General features: G+C 41.0%; 1 protein-coding gene across 7 annotated transcripts in view; it reads right to left on the minus strand.

The window, feature by feature from the left end:
- The window catches only part of rasal2 (RAS protein activator like 2), a 352,406-nt gene that overhangs the window by 13,062 nt on the left and 311,464 nt on the right, over positions 1–27,880 (minus strand). For 5 of the 7 annotated variants that reach the window (XM_052011424.1, XM_052011422.1, XM_052011426.1 and 2 more), the window contains 8 exons: positions 26,114–26,258; positions 24,665–24,901; positions 23,912–24,113; positions 17,335–17,537; positions 11,769–12,657; positions 10,558–10,689; positions 3,126–3,328; positions 435–522 (listed from right to left, as the gene is read on the minus strand). In XM_052011424.1, coding sequence (XP_051867384.1) covers positions 435–522; positions 3,126–3,328; positions 10,558–10,689; positions 11,769–12,657; positions 17,335–17,537; positions 23,912–24,113; positions 24,665–24,901; positions 26,114–26,258 — 2,099 coding nt within the window. The remainder of the gene's footprint in view (positions 1–434; positions 523–3,125; positions 3,329–10,557; positions 10,690–11,768; positions 12,658–17,334; positions 17,538–23,911; positions 24,114–24,664; positions 24,902–26,113; positions 26,259–27,880) is intronic. The other 2 variants (XM_052011425.1, XM_052011423.1) reach the window with 1 other exon arrangement.

Genomic DNA, 27,880 nt, shown 5'->3' on the forward strand with positions numbered 1-27,880 from the left:
AATGACTCAAGATAAATTTATCCCCAAATGTATTTTGTTTCTTCTTGTAGTCAGAGTTTCTGCTGACTTCATAGCAGCAACTCCCAGCAGCTTACTAGCTTGAGTGGTTATCATGGGTTTCATTATAAGTCTCAATTAAGCACTTTTCTTCCCGATGTAATTAACTTAATCTTACCCCTAGGATTCCCTCTGCACTACATACCATTATCTCCCAGATAGTAGTCTTTTTATTCCTTAATCATTAATTTTCAGGAACAAATGTTCTAAATTCCCTTTGGATTTCTCATAATTCACACAACTGATAAAAAATAAGTACATTTTGTACAAAGCTCTGCGGTCATGTTATAGATGTCTGAGAATTGAATCAAAATGAAATGCAATAGTTAGAATGTTCACAATAAAAAACATTTGGCTGAACATTGAAGCATACTCACTTGGGCTTCAATAATCTTCTGTTTGGCATCAATTACTGCCTGCATTTCTGAGTGATCTTTCCTCAATTCTTCTTCCACTGCCATCAGTCTACAAACCAGAGAGGATGAGCAAAGTGTTAGAATTTTTTTAGAAGTGCATATCACAGACATTAAAAGCAGTTTATGTTTCACCAGGGGTGAAATCTGAATCTCTTTCAGTCCAGATTTATTCCTTTTATTTGTCCTTAAGCTCCTTCAGATAGCTAGGTAATCCAGATCCAGCAACCAAACACCATCCATCAGTTCTCAGCCCTGCTGCTCTGATCTGGCAGTTGGAGGCATGCCCAACATTGATTTGTTGCTCTAATTCTTTCTCCCCTGTTCTAAAATGGCTCGGGCTCCATATCTAACAGCTGAGATTGGGAATTCAGTATCAGTATTTAATAGAAGCCTATGCTGATGGGCCACCCCCCATCTCATGTTAAATTTGGAATTCACATTTGCAAACCACGTTGTATGGAGAGGCTGCTGCTGTGCTGGATCCCATTCAGTCACAAGACAATCTAAAGGCAGCAAATGAATGCTGCAGTGATCTCTCTCTGGAATAGATGCTTGATGTCCTCAGTCTTCCGGTTGGCACATTCGTCAATTTATTGCTTATGATCAATTTTGATGTCAATGGGCTAAGTTGCTGCACTAAAAACAGTCTTTGCACTAAACAGAAATATTTCACAACCTACCATATAGCAACTATCAATCAGCCCGAACACATGGTGGTTAAACAGTAATTATTACTAAGTTACATGGTGTATATCTCAGATCTAGTGATGCTCAAAACAACTTGTATTTATGTTATGTCTTCAATGTAGAACAAATGACCTAAGATATTCCATAGAGGGACAAGGATAATTGGGAATGCATACCATAGGAAAATAGATTAGGAAGGAGGATTGAAAACTGGGTATTAAGGCAAAGGAGGGTGCTTATGACAGAATTTCAGAGCAAGGAGACTCGCGGCAGAAAATATGGTTACCAATTATGATGACATGGTGGGGATTGGGTATGGGATGGTTGGGTTTGCACAAGAGACCAGATTCAGAGTTTTGCAGGACTTGCAGAGGATAGATTCAGCTATACAGGAAAAAGTTGCTAAGATTTGGAGGGAGACCACAAACAAAAGGACCATTTCAGGAGCCTGCAGATATGGCTTGTAATGATCAAGAGGAGCTTTCTTGTGCTTTGGGAAAACAATGCATTAATTATTGTTGGTTCAAGCCCAGTTGTTACTGAAGTCCTAAAATTTATGGCACCAGGACATTTCAGGTAACCATGGATATCAGTAATAGTTCTGATGCTGTTTCTGGGTACACATGCATTAAAACCTGCTCAAGATTAGCACAACAGCATGGCAGCATCCAACATTACCAGGTCCATGACTTTACTAAAGCTGCAGGGACATACAGGTACCCACATTACATTGAAAGTTCTCATAGTCATGAAATAAATCCAGGTAACATCCAAAAATTTCACAGCATGTCAGATATTTTTCTCAGCATGACCATACAAAAAAAAAGCCAGTAATTTAATAAGAATGGCCTTTCCTCTTATGGGCTATGTCTGTATAGTAATTAAGGACCTGTACTGTTGATATAGAAATCCAAGTTCAAATTCCACCATGGCAGTTTGGGACTTAAACTTAATGCAATTATGTTACTGCTCTGGCGAGATCACACCCAGAATTTTGCATCCAGGTCTGGTCTCACTACCCAAAGAAGGGTATAATTGTGAGAGAGGGAGCGCAACAAATGTTTGCGAGATTAATTCCTGGGGTAGTAGGTTTGTCCCATGAGGAGAGATTAAGTAAATTTGGCCTGTACTTTCTGGAGTTTAGGGGAATGAGAGGTGATCTCATTCTTCCATGGCTTGACAGTGTAGATGCAGGGAGGTTGTTTCCCTTGCTGATGTGCCTAGAACCAGAGTAACAGTTGAAACTGGGGTGATGGCTATTCAGGACTAACATGATTAAAAAAAAATCTTCACCTGGAGGAAAATAAATCTAGAATTCTCTACCCAGGTGGGCTGTGAAGGCTCAGCGGTTGATTATATTCAAAACTTTTAGAGTCACACACCACGGAAATGGGTTCTTTAACCCACTGAGTTTGCGCCAACCATCAAGTACCCATTTACACTAATCCTATTTTATTCTCCCCACATTCCCATCAACTCCCAGGGATTTTATTACTCAACTACACTGAAGGAGCAATTTACAGTGACCAATTAACTGACCAACCTACACGTCTTTGGGGTGTGGGAGGAAACTGGAGCACTTAGGGAAAAACTATGCAGTCACAGGGAGAACATGCAAACTCCACACAGACAGCACCCAAGGTCAGGATTGATTTATGTCTCCAGTCTCCTAGCTATGCCACTGTGCTGCCCTATAAAGAATTAAATATCAGGATTGGGATATTTGTTGTTTGATGTGTCAGATCAAAACTCCTTTTTGACCTGACACCTTAAGTTATAGCAGACCAATATAGGATCTAGGGAATTAAGTGTTTCAAATATGTTACTGTACTGATTTAGAGATTTAGTTTAAATTGGCATCATGTTTGGTGCAGACATGGTGGTCCGAAGGGCCTGTTCCTGTGCTGTACTGTTCTGTGTTCTATGTAAATACTTGCTGCTCCCACAACCTGCAGTGTGGCTGACCTGCTGATGATTGTTTTCATCTGGCTGTCCTTCTCCTCTTGCTGCCGACGCAACCTCTCCTCACTGTCCTCCAACCTGGATTTGTACTCAAGCAAGAGCTTCTGCATCTGTTGCTCCTGGGCAAGCAGACGCCGCTCATATTCCTCTAGCCGCCGACTCGATACCTTCAGCCGATCCTTGAGCTTCGTGATCTCCTGCTCGTACTGGAAGAGAAACCAGGTAGGAGGGGGGTAAACAACCAAACAGAAGGCACCAAAGATGCAGTGTCTTGTTTTTCCCATTTGTTGGAGGGTCAACACAAAATGAAACTATATCAATGATCTTGTCCCCTGTAAAGATAAAGGTATTTAATCATTGCACAAAAGGGTCCCAACACAGCCAAGAGAAATGCTGCAAGATTTGGGGGAAATAAAGTGGATGATAAAACAGAGTGGAGTTTGATTTGGCATTGTGTGCTGTGTGAAAGTGGCTGCTTCTCTCTTGAGAATCGCCTTGCTTCACTTGCACATCCTATTGGTAGCAGAGCCAAGATGAGAATTTTTTTATTTATCAAAAATACTTTATTCATAATAAATGGTACAATACATTTATATACCACATTTACAGGACAAGACATAACATTCCACTTACTTACTAGATTTATATTGTATCAGCATGACAGCATTTTTCCTTTCCGATAGATTCCACAAGGGGGCAGAAAACAATGGATTAAAGACCTCCAGCAGGCGCAGTACAGTAACTGGGGGGGATTTTAATAAAGACTGTCAGTACTAATTTGACTTGCCCAGTTTTGAGGATGACTCTCCTGTTTGCTGTCATCTAAAACCTCCAAGGTAGAGGATAGCAGGTTCTGGGAGGCTTCAATTGATGTTGCCCACCACGGATGGACCTGGAAATCTTTACTAAGTCCAGCAGCAAGGACATAACCGAGTTATCCTCTTCCTTAAGGCGGCTGATTGCAGAGTTCCTTCTGTGAAAATTTTGGAAGAAGCAGCACAAGGATGGAGGAGACTCTGGATTGTAAGTTGACTTGGAGTGCTCAGAAGCAAAGAGCAAGTCTTGCTGGTTATTCACCTCTTGGAGCTCCTCCTTGATATCGATTCCATAAACTGGATCAGGAGCAAATTCCACATGGTTTTCTGGAGTTGGTGTATTTTCCATCAATTTTTTTTTGCTTTTTGAATACTCAAGGATGAAGAATCTTTTGATGTTTGCCTTGATTGCTCCCCACCAGTGAATCAGGAAATCAAAGCAGGGTTTCACCACTCCCCAACCAGTGTAACACTTATAAATTCCTCAGTGTTTTCTGGGGTCACCAGTGTCACATTCAGTCTCCATATCCCCTTGCCAACCTTCTGCTCAACTGAGGGAACCTATCTTAGAAGCAACTGGGGCTGGAATGATCAAAATGTTCAAAAATGTCTCCATGTTCCCCTGGGTGGGATGCTCATTTCCCGTTGGGGTTCCCAGATAGAAAATTCTCCTGCTGTGATCTCCACAGAGACCTCATGCAAAAAATGCATCGACTGTGGACAGACCCACTTCTGGCTGATCTGAACCGCAGGCAAACTACTGAAGATGACATTGTTTTAACTGATGGAATTTTAGCTCCAAAGGATTAATTTCTTACCTCTCCTTTTAAAGAACACCAAGGATAGTGGTTGGGGGAATGATTATGGTGAGGATAAGACCAAAATTGCTGACCTTAGTAGATTTAGAATTTAGTTTTAATTCTGAATTTGAATTATATTTTTGGAAAACCAGCCCAAAGATAATTTTAATGATGAAATTTACTTTTAGATGAGGATTTTAAGATCTCAGGTGGCTTTAGTGATGCAAGGGGTTTGAATACTATTAGTTGTCCCAGTGTTGGTGACAATGATAGTAAGAAGGGAAGTGATATGATAGCAGATGTATGTGTGAATAAGGTTGTAGTGGAATATCCCACCACCAGATTGTTTTGTGAAGTTTGTAAGAAAGGATTTTTGGCTTATCATGGTTATTGTGAGCATTATGAAAAACGTCATCCCAATGTAGATATTAAAGAAGATGTAGTGTAGCGGATGAAAGAAGTCAGACTATCACACTATAGCCTGTCATTTCACCAAATGTAGATTTGATGCATGCTGGTGTTGATAGGGTAGCTAAGGAGAGGTTTGAATGTGCAACATGTAATGCAGTTTTTATCTCCGAGTGGTCTCAGCTATCATGAAAGGCACAGACACCCAGTGGTGCATTACCAAAAGAGCACTGGGAGGTAAGGCACTAAGCGAGATTGACGGTAGGAATGGCGCTAATAGGAAAAGGGGGAGGCTGATGTCAGTCTGGACTGAAGAGGACATTGTTAAGTTATTAGAACTGGAGAAGTTTGCAGGACAGAAAAATACTAATGTGTTAGCAGCCAGTGAGATACCAGCTGAATCTAACAAACTGGTACCTGATAAAAGGTACATGACCAAGGTTACTAAGAGGTATGCAGCTTTGGTTAATAACTGTTGAGTTGGAAAAGGATGATAAAGTTGAAGAGTGTAGTGTGGATAATACATATGATGAGGGTAGTAGTATTGAGGCAGATGTTGTAGGTGTGGAAATTGGTAAAGGAGGTCAAGTTAGGCTAGAGATACCCTCCCTTGTACAGATTGAGGAACAGTGTGTTCTAATTCTAGTAGTAGCTCCATTTGTCTGTCGTAGTTACTAAACAACACCATGTTACTTGTGGATAGGTGGGATTCTAAAAGCAATTCCTGCTGAGAGTTACTGAATAAAATCTCACAGTTGTTAGTTGCTCTTGGGAAAAGGAAGTGAAGAAAAGTATAATAAATAGGAAGACTAAAAGGTTAAATATTCCCAATTCTGATAAAGAAAGATTTGCCAGGTGTAAAGGGGAGTATTTAAGGGCACAAAGTTGATTCAAAGAAAATAAGCTGGCATTGGCCAGACAACTTATGGATGTTCCGGCTAGTGTTGATGTCCTTTGAATATTAGTAAATTTGAAGAATATTACAATGGCAGATTTACTGTTAGTAATAATAAGGCAGATATCACAAAATTTAGCCCCCTTTTTGCCTGGCTCTTATTAGATATGAGTATCAAGGAGGTAAAAGAAGCTACTGGTAATTTTAAGGACACAGTTGCTGGTCCAGGCGGCTTTCAATAGATTAAGTAAATTAGATATGGAAGTTTAGGCTAAAATGTACACCTTGTGGATCAAGAGTAGGAAGAAACTATGCTACTTTAAGAAAAGCTGCACCATTTTAATTCCCAAATCAGGCGACCCAGTTAAACTTGAGAATCTCGATAATTGGAGGTGCATAACAATTGGGTCCATCTCACTGAAAACTTTCATTGAAATTCTCACAAAACGACTAATCAAGGTGATCTTAATTAATGAACGGCAGAAGGGTTTCTTAATGGCTACCTTGGCTGCAATCAAGATATTGCTATTTTAAATAAGCTTTTAACTGGGTCTAAAAAGAATTTTAAAAATCACCACAGATTTTTATTGACTTGGGTAAAGTCTTTGACTTGGTTGAACACAAACTAATTAGCAAGACATTACGTCAGTTAGGGTCAGCAAGGATTTTATTGAGTTAGTTTCAGATCTTTATTCCGAATGTTCCACTTTTATCAAAGTTAGGACTGGTAAGACTGCTCTCATTTTAATTAAAGTGGAGTTAAGCAGGGCAATCTGCTTTCAACCATTTTATTTAATTGTATAATGGACATTTTATTATGTTCGTTAGAGCAAAATGGGAATGGTTTTATCTCAACAGTTTTGACATGTCATGTGCAGCACTTGCTTTTGCTGTTGATGTTGCATTAATTAGCAACTATCCCAAGGGCATGGCTAGAAATCTGAAAATCATAGAGAACTTTTGCAGTAGGACAGGTTTAGAAATCAATACTAAAAAGACTGCTGGTTTTCCCGTGACAGTCCAAAATACAAGTTTTATTCATAACAATAGTGAGAAATGGAAGATCAAAAACGAGGAGCGTCATTTTACTGGTCATGTGAGAAATACCTGGGAGACCCATGGATTGGGGGTTTTAGTTAAGATTTTAACAGTAAATTAGTTCAATGGTCTTCCAGTTTAGATAAAGCTAGGTTTAAGCCCAAACAGAAAGTTGAGATTTTAAGGGTTTTTGTGATCCCTTGTCTATGCTATTCATTGATGTTAAATGAGGCATCACAAAATATCCTAGTTAGTTTGGATGAAGTAATCCAAGGTTCCGTCAAGAAATTTTCACACCTACCATCCTGTGTTAACAATGGGCTAGTATAGTCAAGAGCCTGTGATAGGAGGTCTGAAAATTCTAAAATTGAAAACACCAATACCCATCCCTCTTACCAGTATACTGGAAGGTTTTGCTAAAGCCACTGATAAACTGGTCCCAACTCCACTTAAGTTTGCGGGGACAGAGTTATTCAGATTAAATTAGATATTATATGGGATTCAAATGTCTTGGTGATAATGGTGTGAATTTGGGTAGTGTTTTAGTTGGGGGTCCTCATGGTAATGTCATCGTCTCGAGGAACCTTAGTTGGAGAGACTTAAAGAGTTTGAGTGTTGGATGTGTTTGCCTCAGCAAGGGGTTGGGGTAAAGTGTTTTAAAAATGATGTTAACTCCGATGATTGGGTTAAAGGTTTCAGTCTTTTCACCAAGTCGAATTTTATTAATGCACTTTTAACCAGATCCAACACATACCCCGTGAAATGTAGTCTTGCTACTGCAAGACCGAACATGGATAAGACCTGTAGGCATTATTGGGGAGTAAAAAAAACCTTTGGGCCACGTTTCCAGGCACTGCCCGGCAATAAAAAAGCCCTGGATTAAGAGGTATAACATAAATTTAGATATGTTGGTCCATTTTTAAAAAACCTTGGTTTGTAGATGAAGATGGAAAAAGATGGATTTGTGATGCCATTTTTAAGAAGGGAAATACCACGGTTATTGTTGATGTCATAATGGCAACTCCTTGGACAAGGCTTTCAGTGAGAAACACAGAAATATAAGCATTTAGAAGACATGATTAAGGAGCACTACTCAGTGGAGTTTGTTGGCTTTTTGTGGTTTTGTCAAGAGTGCCGGAGGAATTGGTCCCCTGAGAATGATGATTGAGCTTCCTCGGGATCACAAAATCTAAAAGGTTATCCCCCCAGGTTTCAAGTTTAGCACTTAAATCAATAAATTGGTTTATTATTGTCAAATGTACTGAGGCACAGTGAAAAACTTTGTTTTGTATGCCATCCATGCAGATCATTTCATCACATCAGTACATCGAGGTAGTACAAGGGAAAAACAATAACAGAATGCAGAATATAGCATTACAGTTATGGAGAAAGTGTAGCGCAGGTAGACAATAAGTTACAAGGCCATGACGAGATAGATTGTCAAGTCAAGAGTCCACCTTATTGCACAACAGTCTTATAACAGTGGATCAAAGCTGTCCTTGAGCCTGGTGATACATGCTTTCAGACCTTTACAACCCAAATGTACCTCAAAGGGAACGGGACCAATATCTGTGTAGGGGGTGGAGTTTGCTCGTGATGTTGGGGAAGGTTTAATCAAGCTTGGCAGGGGATGGGAACCTGAGAGTAGAAGCAGAAGGAAGGAAAACCAAGTTGAAAATAGAAGATAGAGGTTCAGGTGAAGGGGTATTTAAGGTTGCAAAAAAATATCAACAGTGCAAGGGTAATGATAACAACAGCTTATAAAGAATGGGCACAGCATACAATCATACATATGGAGATTGCAGACAGAGCTGAGCAAATAGAGTCAGAAGAAAGAAGAAGGGTAAGATCAAATTGAAGGCTCTTTCACTGAATGCATGCAGCATTTGTAATAAGATAATTGAGTTGATGGCACAAATAGAAATAAATGGGTATGATCTGATCACCAATGTCATGTTATTTTATTTTAAATGACATATTTACGCAGCAGGCATTTGACAGAAAATGTGATAGAGATGTGGGGGTTGCAAGGTGACAAGGCTGAGAAATGACTATTCAGGGTTATTTCACATTTCAGAAGGCTGGGTAGCAAGAAAAAATGTTAATAATGGATGAGATCATATTGTGGTCAGAATAAGACTAGCTCAGAAGCTCAAGATGCAGAATCAATTTGGACGGAGTCAGACATCACTGTTGGGAGTGGTGTACAGGTCCCTTTATCGACAGTATAACAGAGCAAAGTGAAAATAAAGAGAAATGTGGGTTTGTATGAAAGTTGCTACAATGATCTTGAGAAATTTTCATCAGCATATAGATTGGACAAATCAAACTGGTAAGGGCAACCTTGAGGACAAATTCACAGAGGGCTAGTTTCTGGCAGCAGTACGTTGAGGAACCAACCAGGAAACAGGCTACTTTAGATCTGGTATCATGTAACGAGACAGGATCAATTAATGACCCACGGTAAAGGATCCCCCAGGAAAGAGTGATCATAGCATTGTAGCATGTCAAGTTCAGCCCGAGGGTGAGAAAGAGGCCTGAAACTAGTGTCCTAAACTTAAATAAAGGCAACTACATTGATAGGAATCAATATCGTAAATGGAAATTGGTTTCAATTCCATGCTCTTGATCTCTCAATCTCCCTTGTCGTAACCCTTAATAAATCAATTACCAATAGTTTTTGGGCAAGCTTAGAATGTCACAATTATTGAAAATATACAGTATCTTGCAAAAATAGAGAAGCCTGGAAACTGCAGTGTTTGTCACTCCAGAAGTGTGACATCTCTTGGCAGAACCAATTACTCCCCTGCCTTGCTTCACACTGTTCACTATCAACTGCCCCAGACACTCAGCAGTTAACAGGAATCATCTAGGACAACAGTTCTAACTGTGGAACAACACAAAAGAGTAGTATTTCACAGAGATTCAGAGTATGTGACGTGCTGAAGAAAGTAGCATAGGTCTGACTGCATAGAAGTTGCAACGCTTGATTTTTATTTGAAGGATATGAAAAGGGAAAGAAGTTGATTGGTATAGTTGTCAAGAGTTATGAAAAGATGGAGATTTATTTTTGTAACCATGCTTGTGCCATATATCTCACTGGCGATTTCAGAAAAAACAAAATGATATTGTTCCAAATTGATAATAGCCAGCAGTACAAATCAGATTCTCCCTTTCTAAACACCATTTGCATATGCAGAAAGAATTTCTTTTTCTGTCAAATGCCTGCCATGTAAAGATGTCATTCAAAATAATGTTACATGACATTGGTGACAGACCAAATTTATTATTAGGCAGATTTATCAACATAACTTCATTCAGGTAAGTGAAAGGTGCAGAATATTGTGTCCTGTAAAGAGTCTGTTTTTTATTCTTTCTTAGTGTGCACTTCACTACCACACTGTCCAATTGCAAAATACTTTGGATAAAAAAAGTCACACTTGCCAAGGTTCCTTGCCCCTTAACATAAGTTTACCTACCTTCTCTGCATGTTTACTCTCCTCACAAATTTGGTCAGTCTCATCATCTTCTAAGTACTGTCCATTATTCAGAACCCAAGCAGCTGTCCTCTCCACTGGTGACATGGTGGCAGTCTCCACTGGTGACTGAACCTGCATTGAATAAAGTCAGGTGACTAACTCAAACTTCTATACATTGACAGAGTCACAATCACAATCTACAGGCTCAAACATCATCCGTGTTCTTGCAGTTACTCTCTCGTCCTCACTGTGCTACTCCAAGTAACAGGACTATGCACTGGCTGCAAATGAAGCAGACAATACCAAAGAACTGTAGGAAATATTTTGTAATCATCACTTCCTCAGATAATTGATGCTCACAAGGCCCTGCACTAGAATATTCCAGTGGAAACAGCTAATATTCTCCTCAGAGCGTGGTGCTTATTATTGACAAAAGCAAAGTAACATTGAAATTACAAGTGCAGTGTGTTATTACATTGATATTAACATTTCATTTTCTCAATGCATTTACTAAACTTGTGGTGGAGAGGGTATCTGTTGTGGTCATCCAATTGAAGAATGTCAGTACTGGAGGGTTGCTTTTGCCATGAATAACCTCTTCAATGTTCTCACACCAGGTATAACAGGGGTTAAGTTCAAGAAGTAGTGCTGCAACTTTATTCTTAGATCAGCACTGCTTCTGCACCATCTGCATCAGATTCAGATTTCCAGATATAGTCATGGCATGGATAGTTCTACATCCATCGTAAGGTGGAAACCTGTGCACTTTCATTAAAATAGGATCCCTGAAGCTATACAAGCCAACTTTCATTACTTTAGGGCTGATGTGTATTCAATTTACATGTCTGAGTTGAAACATTATGTGGCTTGAAACTCTGCAACCTCTCCAGAGAATGAGGATGCATGTGAACGAGAGAAGAAACAGATGAAGTATGTGGAACGAAACCCATCAAGGTTCCTTCTTCTTGCTGCTACTAAGCAACTCTAATCACACTAAAGCAGACATGCTGAGTGCAGCACCAGTTGCTTGCTATAACTCGCCTGGCAATTCTCACACTGATGAATGGCAGTTTAGGTGAAGCATCTGCAGAATAGCACTCCAGCAGAAACTGCCATAATCCTCAGGAAGGAGCTCCCAGTAAAGTCAATAAACAAAACAGCTGATGAAAAACAGGGGCTACAGTGACAGTAGCATGGAGAGGCTTCCTCACCTGGTGTGTTTGCTGCTGTCTATGTACTGCCCGGACTTTGGGCACAGGACTTTCCCCTTTCGAAGAAGTTGATGGTTGCCGTGAGCGATTTTCATTGTGTGGTGGCTCAGGTGACGTAGATGGTAATCCTGTCATGCTCCCCGTGCTTCTCTGCGATGCACTCAGAGGTAACGAATGTGGTGCTTTCACTCGGCCGCTGGAACCTGACAACTCTGTCCTGCGGAGCTGTGAATGCCCAATGCTATTCTGCCGAGGCAACGCCACTGGGAGATTGTTCCTGTCTGGCATGGTGTGTCGTTTGGAGTAATCCTCACTGTATGCGCTGCGTTTGGCAAAATCCTCAATGCTGCTGTTACTGGGGCCACTCAGCTTGCTGATCAGCTCCTCGCTGTTGGTGTGGCTCCGGGAGCTTGTGGAACTCAGGTTCTCAGAACTGGAGTCCATGCCGGCTTTGCTGCTTCCTGCTGGAGGGTTGTTCAGCTGGTAAACAGGGTTCTGGAAAGACAGAGGCTGAAGGCTGCTCTGTTGGCTCAGAGCTGGATGCAGAGGCCTGCGGATCTGAGGGGCACTCTGCGCCCCACTCTGCACCCCACTCTGCACCTCTCGCAGCTGCTTGATATTTGCTGTATGTGTAATTGAGGCCTGGCTGCCAGGGTGCCGGACTGGCACACTGGAAACAACTGGTGCACTATTTGTCCCCTGAGTCACAGCAGTGCTCTGCAGATCTACGAGCGATACGCTCCTGCCGTTATGGAGGGTGGACTCTTCTTCATCCCTGTCAGAGTAAGTCATACTGTGTGTGGAGGCTGGCTGACCTGGGAAGTGCTGCTTGCTGTGGAAAAATGCTTCAACGTTTTCTTGAGTTGGAGACTGCAATTGTTGCACGTCACTGAAATAAAAATATATTTTTTGTTTGCATATTCAAACTTCTTAAAAACATTTATTTCCAAACTTATTCATTAATATTTATTTATACATTTATTCTCTATCCAACTCTTCAGTTCCCTTATACCAGATATTGTTGGTTATTCACTGGTCAGGGTGGCCTGTAATTGACCAGTTGGAGCTCTGCTGCCTTCACAGAGCATATGGAATTAGGGGAGATGATAAAAAGCTGGACCTCGGGTAACTGTTGATGCAGTGTGATGAGAAGTGTACAAATAAGAGGACAATTCAGATAAATAGCACAGGAGGGAGGCTTCCAGATGACTGGAGTTTAGTTCTGTGGGAGGTGGGACCGGTGCAAGCCAGAAAGGTTGCATCTCAAGGGACTGGGGGTCAACATCAGTGCAGGGAGGTTTGAGATACTAATTAGAGAGGGGTGTGGGGAACAGCAACACAGGAGGGAGAAAGGCAAAGCTGATTGTGAAAAACAAGAAATTAGCAAAAGAGCTTTGCAAAGGAAACAAACGATGGAAAAACTGCCACAGATGAGTGCTTCACGATTTTGCACTTCAAGGAATCAAGTAAAATAGATCCAGTGAAACAAGAGCATAGGTGCAGAGTGCATGTATGATGATGTCACTAATACTGAAAAGTATGTTACAGTAGGCAGGATGGCAGTGCAATCTCCCTAGTTATTGGATAAAGTTAAGGATAAAAAGAGGATGGGGAGGGAGGGTTTGCAATATTAGTTAAAGAAATAAATGCAGCTGAGGAGGGATCATATGCTGAAGATCAATAAATGAAGCACAACTGGTCAAATTGAGAAAGAAAATGAGCAATTACACTTTTGGGGGTGAAATTTAGATGCTGCCACTGCCCTACTCCAGGTCAGAGGGAGATTGAAGAGCAAGTTAGTGATGTGCAGTACAAAGTGCCAGTAATAGCAGGAGGTTTCAACTAACCCAATTTTAAACAGATCAGAAATAGTATGGAAAAGTTGACAGGGTGCAGAACTCTTAAAATGCGTTCAAGGGAACTTTTATGAACAGTATGTAGCACATTCGACAAGGGATGAGGTAATTCTGGCTATAGTTTCAGGAATGAAGCTGGGCAGGTGAAAGGACTGGTAAAGAGAAACTATTTTGCAGGTGGTGATTAACTAGAATTAAGTTAGCTAGTATAGTTATGCAAAAGAACATTGAACAAAATTTCAAATAAGGCAAGGCCAGTTTTGTTTGCCTGAGATCTAATTGACTGAGTAGAAGCAGCAATTTGAAAGCAGATAAAGTCAGAGCTTCAGCAGACATTCAAGGAAGAAATTAGTGAGGATCCATAGCAAACATGTTCCCACTTAGACAAGGATGGAAGTCCAAAATCTGGACCCGCTGGTGTTTAAGGAGCATTTGAGGTTCAATAAGACAAAACCAAGCAGCTTCTGACGAATATCGAGAGCTCAACTTTGCAGTAGGCCTAGAGAGTAGAGAACATGCAGGAGTGAAATTAGAGAAGAAATTAGGAAGGCAAAACGACTAAATAAAAAACATGGCAGGTAAACCAGGATGTTTTATAGGTAAGTGAAGGGAAGGAAAATAAAAAGAGCAGGGCATTTTTAGGGAAAATAACCAAAGATACCACTTTTGAACCATAAAAAATTATGGGGAATTGGGGAACTCTGTGACTTTCTTCACGAGGGGAATGATCCAGACACAGAAGCTAAGGAGACAGATTGGTCGCATTAAAATTACAGGGAAGAAAAATATTCAGCTGAATCTTGTTGGCTGTGGCTGGCAGAAGCAGCACCATTCAGCCTCAACCAAGTGTCTGTCTCTTGGGGCATGCATCATGAGTTTGGGACAGTTTTGGGGAGGTCAAAGCAGTCATCACACTCTTGTTACTGGATGGGGCCCTAACCTGGTGCAGGATTCAATTCTCTATTAATTACAATGGGGATTCCAGGTCGGCAAATAAAGAGGCAAAGGAGGGAGGTAAGATTTTAAAAAATATTTTGCTTTAGTTTTTAATTATTTCCAAATGGCTTTAATTATTTCTTCTCATCTTAAAAGTATTTTCTTTTTTTTATTTAACAGTTGTTAAAAGGCTCTCAACCTCAGACACTTAAAAACTGATAAATTCAATGATAGCTTTGCTCTCTTCTCAAGCTGTTGGGGGCATATTGGGATTGGAACTTCCATATGCTTCCCACAGTTCAGCTGTCATTTGAACTTTGCCACCTGATCTCAGTTACAGAGTGCCGCTGACTGAGGATCTCCACATCCAACAAGTCTGGGAGTATGGAGACAGCAAGCAGTGATCCTGGATGGGAGGCACTATCCAGAAAAATCCAGTACATTAAGAGGTCTAGTTTATTTTAATAAATCTGTAGGAAATCTGTCTCCAGCAGTTAATATAAGCAGGGGAAGAAATAGCAGTGATATGGCCATCAATTTCCTATCCTCTCTGACTGCAGGCATGGTGATGTGACACTGGAAAACTGCAGTACCATTGTTTGTAAAGAGATAGAGTAATTACCAATCAGCTTAACATCATGAGTGGGCAAATTATTAGAAAAAATTGGAAAAAGAAAAGGCACAGTTCAATTGAGGATAGTCTGCATGGCTTTGTAAAGGGAAGGTCACATCTGACTTGATTAAACGTTATGAGGAAGTTATACAAAGATATGAAGAAGGGAAAGTATTTGTAAATGGATTTTAACAAGATCCCACAAAGCAAATAGTTCGGGAAAGTGAAACCTTATGGGATCCATAAGAAAGTGGCAAACTTAATCCAAAATTGGCTCAGCGATAGAAAACAAAGGGTAGTGGCGAACAAAAATTATAGTGTTTACACTATACCATATGGATTCTGCAAGGTTCAGAGCCAGATTATTTTTTATGTGTATCTCAATGACTTGGACATAAAGGTAGGAGCCAGGAGTAAGAAGTTTGGAGATGATAACAAAAGTTGATGGCAAGGAAAAGCGTTTTAAGCTGCAGAAAGATATCAGTGATCTGTTATGGGGCAAAAAAGGAGCAAATGTCCAAAGATATGTGAGATAATGTATTTGGGAAGGCAAACAAGGCAAGGCAATACCCACTCCAACATTGTGACAAAAGATCATCCATGACCTTACCGCATGGGGGAACAGGAGTGAGGGGCCAAAGAGCATACTCTGCTTCTATTTCTCACATAATACAAAGTGTGGATGGACGGCGACTTGGGAGATCCCAGTGTGGGTAGGTAAGATGGTTAAAATGGCATAGGTTGAATTTGCCTTTTTTGGCTGAGGCTGAGGATTTTATGCTCGACCTGCACATAATCCCAGCAAGGGCACAGCTACAGAAGTAAGTGCATTTACAAGGAGATATTAGTCAGGGTGGAAAAGGGGAGGCTGAGGGCTGGTTCCATCAAGAAAGGTCTCATATTTCATTTCTGTCATGACAAAGGAAGAGGTCATTTGGCCCACTGAGAGTATGCTAGTTTTCAAAGCAATCCCATCAATGCATTCCCCCACTTATTTTGGGCCAAGACAGTGTGAAAAGGAAGGACCCATCACTCTCAGCAGGGTATTCAATAACTGGGAACCACGGATTTCATTCAACAGATTGAATGATTAGCAGGATGTTGAAGATTTCTTTTAACCCAAGGGGTGGCACAGATCTGGAACTCATGGTGAAAAGCTTTGACCTCACCATAAGCATTAACAGAAAATGCTGCAAACACTCAATATATCTGTAGAGAGAGAACTGCAATGTTAACATTTAAGTTTGATGAAATTTCATGCAAACCTGGGAGCAGCAAGCACCCTGTCATCATAAAAACATTGAGCAGCAATTGCAGGAGGTGTGGAGAAACAGTTCTTTAAATGGACACAAGTAGTCATTCAGAGTCATAGAGTTGTTGTACAGCATAGAAACGGGCCCTTTGGCCCAACTCATCCATGCTGACCACAATGCCCATCTACACTAATCCCATTTGCCCGCATTAGGCCCGTATCCCTTCTACTCCCTTCCTATCCAAGTCCCCGTCCTAATGCCCTTTAAACAAATTGTACCCACCTCTACCACTTCCTCTGGCAGTTCATTCCAGATAACCAGCATCCTCTGTGTGAAAAAGTTGCCCCTCGGATCTCTCTTAAATTATCCCTCTCACCTTGAATCTATGCCCTCAAGAGACTCTGACCCTATGGCCCTCATAATTTTATAAACCTCGATGAGGTCACTCCTCAGCCTCCTATGTTCCAGTGAGAATAAACCCAGTCTTTCCAATCTCTCCTTATAAGCCTCCGACATACTGGTGAATTTACATCCATTAACAGCAGTTCTGCTTTGATGCAAGAAGAAAAAAATAATAAAAGGGGCAAAATTCTCTCTCTCTGCCTCTCCAATCCCTTTCTTTGAAGGCAAAATACCTTGATTTAGACAACGAATCCTAAACTGCATTCTAAAAACTCCCTCACCTCTGGTCCTCAACCTAAAACTGAAATTTGACACCTTCTGAAATCTTGTTAGGATCTGGGGCAAACTGAATTCTACAGTCCCTTTCAACAGCAGTGCTTTTATTCATGAACTAGTCCAAAAGAAAGAGAGTTTTGTGGGAATTACAAACAAAACTTTGTCAGCCAGGGCAGCCATACTACAGACAACAGAGACTAATGGGGGAAAATCCAGCAACAAATTCCTACCTGTCAGCTGGATCCTCGAATATCCGCTGCAGCCCAGACGACACACTGCCACTCACATTTGGGGATGAGCTGACGTGCTCCCCAAATCTCCGCACCTGCTGCTGAATTGGTGTGGGGCTAGCTAGTGATTTGGTGATATCGCTGAGTATTCGTGGGAGAGGGCCAAGCTTCGCTACTGTTGCCTGTAGAAATGAATTTTCACCCTGGTTGGACAGTACCACGGAAACATCCACAATTTATTGGGTGGAGGATGGCGATTGATGTGAACGGACCAGAATGCAGATGTGCCGAACAACATAACCATGATGATTGTGGTGAGGGAGGGCGGGAGCAAAAATGGTGCAGGAGCAGGATAGGGATGAACGGAAGGGAAGGAGAAGAGAGAAAGGGGACATAAAGAAATTAGAAACAAAACTAACATAACTCAATGTGGCTTCAAACTGCTCCACAGCATTGCAGCATTCAAACATACAAAACATGCAAAATAAATACCTTAAATGATTCTAAAAAATAAAACAACTTAAAAAAAAAGGTGCATCCATCCAGAGGGAGGGAAGGATGGTCGGGAAGGATTCACTGGCAAAAGAACAGAGACTACAAAATGGCAGTAAAACCAAACTAATTATGCATGCAAACAATTTAAATACCAGTTTGATGTTCACAGTGTTAATTATTACTTCTACTTACAAAGACAGAAAAAAGATACAGTACAATAGTACAGACTGAATTCAGCCTTAAGACAAATGACAAAAGAAGGTTGCTGCATTGGACATTCAACAAAAATTCTACCTTTAGTCAAGGTTCTTTGTCTTACCATTTCCCTCACACAAAAGTCATCCACCTTTATAGGCAGGATACAAGGGAAAACAAAATAAACTGTAAGCCTGCTCTTAGAGAATTCTTTGTCCATTGTTCTCACCAACTTCTGTGGAGTATGATTCCATCAGCTCAGACAACAATCTTGTCCTCATCAAGAGGGATCTTTACTTCCTTCGCCCAAGGAACCTGAAACCCCTTGCAGTGTTCTGCCAACTTTTGACACAAACTAGTTCACTGACTACAGACCAGGGACCAAATTAAGTGCTTACCAGGAACAACACAGTACGGCAGCAAACGTTTCAAGTGAGTAAATGAAAGAACTTTCTGCTGTAATGTAACTCTAAAAATAAAACTATTTTTTCTTCACATGGAAAGTTAAGGTGAAATGAAAATAATTAAAATTAAAACAAATTTTACACCCTCCTTTTTATTCAACTGAAACAAGTAAGGACAAGAAATGAATTCCTGAACAGGAATGTCAATGAATGAACTGGCTGTCCAACCAATCCCCTTCAACAATCAAAACAGCTAGTTGCATGCATGTAATTCCTATATCTTAGCAAAAGCTCCCAAGGCACTTCATAGTAGTGCTATCAATCAGAATTGGACAACTGGTCACATAAGGAACTTGTAGTAAGGTTTATTAAAAAAAAAGATTTTAAAGAATGCCCTAAAGGAGACAAGAGAGCTAGAGAACCAGAGACCTGCAGAGGGAATTCAGAGCATGTGACCTTGACACCTAACAACGCAGGAACAATGGTGTATCAACTATATTCATGGCCATTTAAAAGGTCAGAAGTGGAAACATGCAGATATCTTTAGAGAATTACATGACTGGTGGAGATAGAGGGGAACCTGTAGACATGGTTTATCTAGATTTCCAAAAGGCTTTGACAAGGTGTCCCATAAGAAATTGGGTGCATAAGTTAAGAGCTCATGGTATTGGAGGACCTGTGTTAGCATGGATGGAAAACAGAGAGTTGGAATAATTAGGTCTTTTTCAGGGTGGAAGGATGGAGCACCCCAGGGATTAGCTCTTGGCCTTCAATTATTTATTATTTATACAAATAACATGGGGGGGGTGGCTGGTGGGAGGCAAAATGCAAGCTATCGAAGACACAAAAATATTTGTGACCCCACTGTGTGATACAGACAGATTGACTGATTGGGCAAAAACTTGTCAAGTGGAATTCAACGTGGCCATGCAGTTTGGTAGGAAGAACCAAAAGGCGATTATTATTAAAATGGCGAGAGAGTGCAAATGAGTGAAGTACAGAGGGATTGAGGTGTTCTTTTGCATAAATTACAAAAAAGTTAGCAGGCAGGTGCAGCAAGTAGTTAAAAAGGCATATAGCATATTGGCCTTTATTGCAAAGGGGTTGGAATTTAGAAATAGGGATGTTTTGTTTCAATTATACAGGGTATTGGTGAGGCCACACCTAGCATACTGCACACAGTTTTGGTCCCCTTACCCAAAAGCGGATATGGTAGCATTGGAGACAGTCCAAAGGAGATTCACCAAGTTAATTCTGGGATCAGAGTTTGGAAGAATGAGGGGTGACCTTATTGAAAGATGTAAAATCCATTGAGGGCATGACAGAGTAGATGTTGATACGTTTTCACTTGTGGGAGAGTCTTGAACCAACGGGACATCGTTACAAGATTAGGGGCCAATCATTTAAAACAGAGATGCATAGAAACTTCTTTTCACAGAGGGGGGTGAATCTCTGGAATACTCTTCCCCAGAGCGGTGTGGAGGCTAGATTGTTAAAAGTATTCAAGATGGAGGTTGATAAATTTTTGAAAGACTAGGGAATTGATGGCTAAGAGAAACTGACACAGAAGTGGAGCTGAGGCCAGTAGAGATGAGCCAGTTCTGGTTGCCACACTAAAAGGAGAATGTTGTTGTGCTGATCATGGCACGGAGGGGATTCACCAGAATATTGCCTGGATTGAAGGACTTTAGTTATTGGGAGAGAATGGATAGGCTTGGTTTGTTTTCCCTGGAGTGTAGGAGGCTGAGGGGTGATCTAATAGAGGTATATAAAATTATAAGAGGCATTGATCGGTTTGATAGTCAGAATCTTTTTCACATGGTAGGGGTATCAAAAACAAGAGGGCAAAGGTTTAAGGTGAGAGGAAGGAGTTTTAAAAGAGATTTGAGGAAAAAATTTTTTTTACGTACAGAGTGGTTGATATTTGGAACTCACTGCAAGAGGAAGTGGTGGAATCAGATACAATCACTGTTCTTAAGAGACATTAAGACAGGCACTTGAACAGGCAAGACAGAGAAGGATACAGACCTAACACCTGCACATGGAATTAGTGTAGATGGGCAAAAAGGCATGGACGTGGTGGGCTGAAGGGCCCATTTCTGTGCTGTACAGATCTATGGTGAGGCAGGCTTGAAGAGCCAGGTGGCCAACTCCTTCCCCTATTTTCTTGTCTTCCTATGATGGAGATTACAAAGTTAGGTGTAGGTGAGGTCATAGAGAGATTTACAATATGGACAAGGATGTTAAAATCAAGACAGTGGCAGACCAGAAGGCAAGAGATGGTGCAAAGAGATTCAACATTAGAGATGTGACCTCATCCCCACCCATTTCCCTGTTGCAAATGTGTCAGTAATAACAGTATTGATGTGAGTGACTACTGCACAGGTCACTGTGCAGACAAAGTCCTGCCTTTACACTGAGCATATCCTCCATCACATTGTATGACATTACTATTTTACTAAATGGGATAAATTTCAAATTGATCTAGCAGCTCAAAATGTGGCATCCATGGGAAGCTATGGGCCAACAGCAGCAAGAGAACTGTATTCCACCACAATCTATAACCTCTTCACCGTAAAGATTTTCTTTTATGTCACACACCATCCTGACGTGGATAATTTTTCAATGTTCCTTCACTGTAGTCCAACCTCTACACTCCTGACCAAACAACACACAGGAAGTACCTTCACTAGACAGACCACAGCTGCTCAAGAAAGTGGCTCACCATTACATCCCAAGGGGTATGAGGGATGGGCAAAAACATTATCGCTATGCCAGGGATTGTAGTTGTACATGACACTGGTGACACTTGGAGTACTGTGTACAGATTTGGTCACCCTGTCATAGGAAAGACATCATTAAACTGGAAAGAGTGCAGAGAAGATTTACAAGGATGCTGCCAGGACTCGAGGGCCTGAGTTATAGGGAGAGGTTGGGCAGGCTAGGTCTTGATTCTTTGGAATGGAGGAGATTGAAGGGTGACCTTATAGAGGTGTATAAGATCATGAGGTGCATTGATAGGGTGAATGTACACAGTCTTTTTCCCAGTGGAGGGAAACTAAGAACTAGAGGGGATCAGTTTAAGATAAGAGGTGAAAGACTCAAAAGGGACCTGAGGGGCAATTTCTTCACACAAAGGTGGTGCGTTTATGGAATAAGCTGCCAGAGAAAGTGGTTGAGGCAGGTACAACAACAACATTCCAAAGACATTTGGATAAGTACAGGGACAGGACATTGACATGTCTGTCAACGGCCTCCTCTACTGCCAAGTTGAGGCTAAACGCAGATTAGAGGAACATCACCTCATTTTCCGTCTTGGTAGTCTCTAACCTGACGGCATCAACATAGATTTCTCTAACTTCCGGTAGCCAATCCCCTCTGTTTTACACCACCCCACCCCACCCTTTGTTTTCCCTTATCCCTCTGGCCCCTTTACCCCTTCTTTTTCCCCTCCCCGGCCTCACAACCTGCCCATCACCCACATCTTCCTCCATCCGGTTACCCACCCCCTTTCCCTTTATTCCAGGGTCTATTGTACTCTCCTATCAGATTCTATCTTCTTCAGCCCTTTGCCTCTTCCACCAATCACCTCCCAGCTTCTTACATCATTCCCACTCTCCCCCACCCCTCCCACCTACCTACCTTCCCCGTCACCTGGATTTACCCATCACCCGCCAGCTCGGGCACCTCCCCCACCCTTTTATTCTGGCTTCTTCCCTCTTTCTTTCCTGTCCCGATGAAAGGCCTCAGCCCGAAATGTCAACTGTTCATTTCCCTCCATACATGCTGCCTGACCTGCTGAGTTCCTCCAGCAATTTTTTGTGTGTTGCTCCAGATTTCCAGCATCTGTAGTCTCTTGTGCCAGGGGTTTAGAGGGATATGGGCCAAACATGGGCAAATTGGAATCGCTTGGTGAGCACCATGGTAAGCATGGATGAGTTGGGCTGAAGGGTCTGTTTCCATGCTGTATATGTATTACTCTACGAATGCCAACATCTTGTGAACTATTGGAAAGTACCAAGAATTGTGACACATGTTCCTCACTGAAAAATATGTTCAAAAATAGTTCCTTCGAGCATTTGCTGCGCACAACCTGAATTTTTATTTGGTGGCTCAAGTAACCTCATTTGATTCCATTTTGCCCATCACACAGAGGAGTGCACTGGCTACTTATGGTGACTGTGATTGATGGGCATTTATACATTGCCAGTCTGGGCTACTCAGTCATTTTCGGGGCCTCACAGTGAGATGTTGTCTTCTGTGCTCCAGACATGTATTCTTCAGCACTATAAAATTCTGCTCACTAATGGAAGTGGAGTCCTGAAGGTTATTTTGAATTCTGCTGTTTCTGATAATGACACACATCTGATTAATAATGTCAAAGGATCCTAGCAGCATCAATAACTGGATATTAAGTAGCAATTAATAAGTCATAATTGAAGTCTAATCTTAGTCATTATTATTATTAAAACAAATAGTCTGTCATGGTGATACATGATTCTGCATGCTGTATGTTTCTTGTGTCTCCACATCACTTCCCAGTCTCTGTCTCTACCACCATCCTCCCTTCCCACCTGGCTCCATCTGCCCTTTGTCCTTTTTTCCTCTTTCCTTGTCTCTACCTATCACCCGCCAGCCACTGTCTCCCAACTCTGCCGCTCCCCCACCTGGTTCCAACTGCCAATCATCCCCCTCCCTACCTGGATCCACCTCTCACCTCTTTATACTGGCTGTCTCCCCTCTATACTCTCAGCCCTGATGCAGGGTCTTGACCTGAAATGTCGACTATCCCTTTGCCTCCTGACCTACTGAGTTCCTCCAGCAATTTATTCTTAACTCCAGATGAAAGCATCTGCAGTCTTTTGTGTTTTCAATCAATTGCAGAACTAGTTTTAAATACAATTCTTCTTGTCACATTTTACTGTGAAATAACTTGAGAGAAATAAGTTTAGCAAGACCAAAAAGACTCTAGTTTCAAACTCATTACCAAATATGTTATCATTCCTAACCAATGAAAAGCATTATTCATTTTTACTAACTACAAAAGTACCAACTCCTCTTATAGATTAACAACCATAGTACCAACTCCTCTATTTTATAGATTCTGGTGAGAGAAAAACACTTTAGCTTGCACTATTTCCCTGGGAAGAATTTCTCGTTAGCCTCTGAGTCATCACAGCTCAAATCAGCTCCGCAGTATCATCTCTCCACCCATTCCTCACTATTCCCTGCAATGCAAGTCTACCATATAGAAACATCATTGAAGAATGTTTTCTGACCTTCTGAAGTAAAAATGTTTGCCTCAATACTTCAGCGTTAATCAGAACAGTAAAGTTTGAAATATTAAAGCAGTGAAGTATTAAAAATCTGGGCAAAAACAAAACATGTATAAGATTAAAAATATCAGAACTTTTAAAAAAAAGGTCAATATTGCACTTTAACTACAGTACTTAATGGTTCATAATTAAATCAATTCAAGGTACCTTATCAAGCTGTGACACCACTTCCCAGAGCAGTGAGTGCAGGACAGAGAGCTCACGACCTAGATCAATATATCCTTCAAATCCCGGCGTGTTGGATATTGTGTCTGGGTTTGAGATTTCCACCAGAAAACGTTTCATCCCACTCCACTCATGTTCCAGAAAATCATTCATAAATGCCATGTATTCTTCTTTGTTTCCAAACCTATGGAAATCAATGGAAGTGAATGAAGGATAAAATGCTGACTTGTCTCAGTGGGAAATGATGGATGGGTTAAGCATTTGTTATCGGTGTAGCCTGCAGAATATAGTCAACATTGTCTCAAGCTAAGGTCAGGCAAAAATCAGTTCTTAACAACTATATGCAGATCTTGTTACACTAGTGGACAGAAATGAAGCTGTAGATTTAACATTCCTGCAGAATGTTAGATCTATATCTGCACCCTCACATTCAGGAAATCAGAATGCTGAATGCACTCATTGAACTTAGTTGACACACTTCTTTAATTTGTCTTTAGAATTACCTTCTCCAACACTCACTGTAAACTGCCTGATCCTCTTGATTAAATTATACACTCTTGGATATTCATTTAGACTTTAAGAATTACAAAATACAAATTATAGCCATTACAGCTCAAAAGCTGGCAGGCATTTCAATTTGAAACAAATAATCAACCTTGACCAACATAATACTCAAGCAAAAATAGACACACATAACTGAGAGTAATGTGGCACATGCAGCACTGCATAACATACTTGGTAAAATTGGCAAGATTCTGGATGACCTTGGCGATGAGGGTGAGGGTGCGAGAAGTTCTATCATCTGGATACTCCTGCATCAGGCCAAAGAGGCTGGGTGACATAATTGCAGGACAGAGGAAACGTAGGAAGAGTGAGGCACTGATCAGGCGCTCGCTGGTTTCGTGCTTCCCACGGATTAAACACTGTTGCTTCCATGAGGCAAAGACTTCTTTAAGTTCCCGTGGAAACACACTGAGAAAAACAGAAAAAACAGATGAATGAAGTGGCAGACAAGCTAGCATTTGTCCTACACAGACATCAACCTCCTCCCTCATCCATCATGGATGTAGCTGACTTCAAAGACTTCACCAAGGGTCTCTCTGCTGCAATGTCCCAGTTCTGAGGAAGTGCCTTGTCCAGTTCATTTATCTGTCTTCCTCCTTCAGTTAATTGCTAATTTTTCTGATGCAAAATCAGAATATAGTGTTTATATTTCCTCGTACTGGGTTTGAGATCATCTTCTGGTTATTTTCTTCACATAACAAAATTCTCCTTAAAATAATTAACTTCCACAAAATATTTCTTTCAGAGTAGGTGTAAGAAAGAGGAAGAAAAATACAAATTCATCACTAATGGGAAAACTAAATGTAGAAAATTAAACATAATAAACAAAAATTCAAACTGCCAAATAGCAAACAGGAAGATTTTTATGACCCAAGATGGGCAGTGGATTTCTGGATCAATGAAAGTGGAGGGGATGATTAAGGGCCACAGAAAGCTCAAGAGACAGGTACATGAATGAACGAGGATTGCTGAATGGCTTCCCTCTTGACATTAATTTATGGTGTTGATACAGTAAGACTGATAATCCAGCACACTTGGTACTTTGGTGGTGCTAGACTAGCAGATTTTCTGGAGTGTTGGATGGTATTTCTATTAATACTCCAACACCCTATTAATTTACTTTTCTAGATGTTACATAGTATAACAATAGATTTTCCAGTGAACCAGGTCAGTTGAAAGGAAATACAGGAACTGGGGCCCCAGTGAGTGGAAAAGGGAACCTCAGAACCAAGGCCCTGATGAGTGAAAGGGGAGCCTGGGAACCGGGGCCTCCATGAGTACTGAGGTAGTGTAGGAAGCAGAGCACTCGTGAGTGGAATAGGAGTATGGGAACTGGGGTCCCAGTGGAGGGAATGCAGAAACAGGGGCCCCCTTGAGTGGAAAAGGAAGTGTGGGAACTGGGGCCCCAGTGAATGGGAAAGGGAGTGCAACAAACATCACTGGGTGAGACAGATGCCAGACCATCTGGATTTCCAAAGTGTTGAATAGCAGATTATTGGAGTTTTATTGGTACCACCTACATGCCAGATCTTTAGAAAATCTGACCTGCTCTTTGAAAAAGTTACAATTATTTTTCAGTTGAGTCTCCCTTCATTTCCTCCCCAAACGACAGTTTCTTACCAGTAGGAGTTGATAATCTTGCAGAAGGCCAACTCACAACACATTTTGAGGTTACTCTGATGTTCTGGCAATTCACTGGATGAACACTTACTCTGGTCCACCTCGCAATTTTCATCTGATTCATAAAGTGCCTTTATGAACTCTCCTGAAGCAGGATACAAGCAGGTTGAATTAGTGAGGATGTCACCAGGTCAGTATTATTGTTTACAGGAGCACTACATTCTAAACCGAAAGAACAGTGACACCTCATTTGTTCAAAGAGGATCAAACTCTTGCCTCTGTGCTCACTGATCATCACTGAGCACAATGTTAAAAATAGAAAAGAACATTGATAATTTGCAGCAACAAAAGCTCCTTTTATTCACCAAGCAAGTCCAGCAGCAAAATCAACACAGTTGATTTGGAAAGGAATTGCTTCTTATGAATCTATTGGTTCTTCTGAGGGTGTAACATCCAGGGTATATTAGGGGAAAATCAGTGAATGTAGCATGTTTAATTTTTAAAAAGATATTCAATAAGCTGCCATAGAGAAGGTTTAATGGAAGATTAGACCTCAAGGGATTGGCTTTGAGGAAATTTAAGAGCAAGAATAAACATCTCATTTTTGTGTGTAACTAGTGAATCAGTGCTTGAGTCTGAGCAATGTAGCTGTAACAATGACTTTCATCAGGGAGCTGAGTGCAACATAGCTCAACGTTCTTAAGAGATAAACTCAGGTAGAAAGTAAGCATGAAAAGATTATGGTTAAGCGATTGGGCATGAAGATGATACTTGGAGTGAAGTACGGCAAACTTATTTACTGGGGTACAAATAAGAAAGGCAGAATAATGTTTACAATCCAAGAACTTGACATTTGTGAATTTTGGGGGTGCTTCTATAGGAATAATAGAAATTAAGCAAGCTTGCAGAGTAATCAATTTGGAAGGTACTTTTCATTTTAGGCTTCATTGCAAGAGGGTGGGAGTTAAAGTGTAAGGAGGTGCTGTATCTACACAGGGCTTGAGGAGACCACCCTGGTCACAATTTGGTTTCCTTCACCAAGGAAAGATTTATTTGCTTCAGAGGGGTGCTCAACTGATTTATTGCTGAGATGAAAAGTTGTCTTTTGAAATAAGATTGAATAGTGTGTGCTTATGTTCTCTGGAGTTCAGAAGAATTACAAGTGGTCTCATGACATTTTAGGGTTTGGCAGGGCAGGCGCTGAGAGGCTATTATATATATTAAAAAAAAGTACAGTACATTCTTCATTCCCTATTTGAACATATTCTCATTAAAGGAAAGCACACACTGGTTTGTGTTGTATCCATTGCAGGGGATTCCAGGAAAGGTTCCTGGTTGGCTCTTTCCACTGGAGATCATTTTAAGAACCAAATATCCCTGTGCATGCTATCACAGGGCACCAGCACCACAGTGTCAGAACCAGCAGCACACCTCCTGTGCTGTCTATGTCTTCGTCTATACCCTTCAATAGATTTGCGTAAATCAACCTCAGATTTGAAATTAATCTTGAAGACAACTAAGGCCAGCACTTGCTTCTGAGTCTGAAGACTGGTTTCAACAGCAACTGTAAATTCATATAAACTTTTCTCATGGCACAATTTTGTCACTTCTGTGTAAGAAGATTGAGAGTTTCCTCATACTGCAAAAAGACCAAAGAATATCCCAGGTAAATCTAGTCAAATTCTGTTATTATTTATATCTGGAGGAGGGCTATAGGGTACCTTTGAAATACAATGTTTGTCATCCTCCCTCACATACTTTTGCGTA

Source organism: Pristis pectinata, chromosome 3, assembly GCF_009764475.1.
Source record: "Pristis pectinata isolate sPriPec2 chromosome 3, sPriPec2.1.pri, whole genome shotgun sequence".
Lineage (NCBI taxonomy): Eukaryota > Metazoa > Chordata > Chondrichthyes > Rhinopristiformes > Pristidae > Pristis > Pristis pectinata.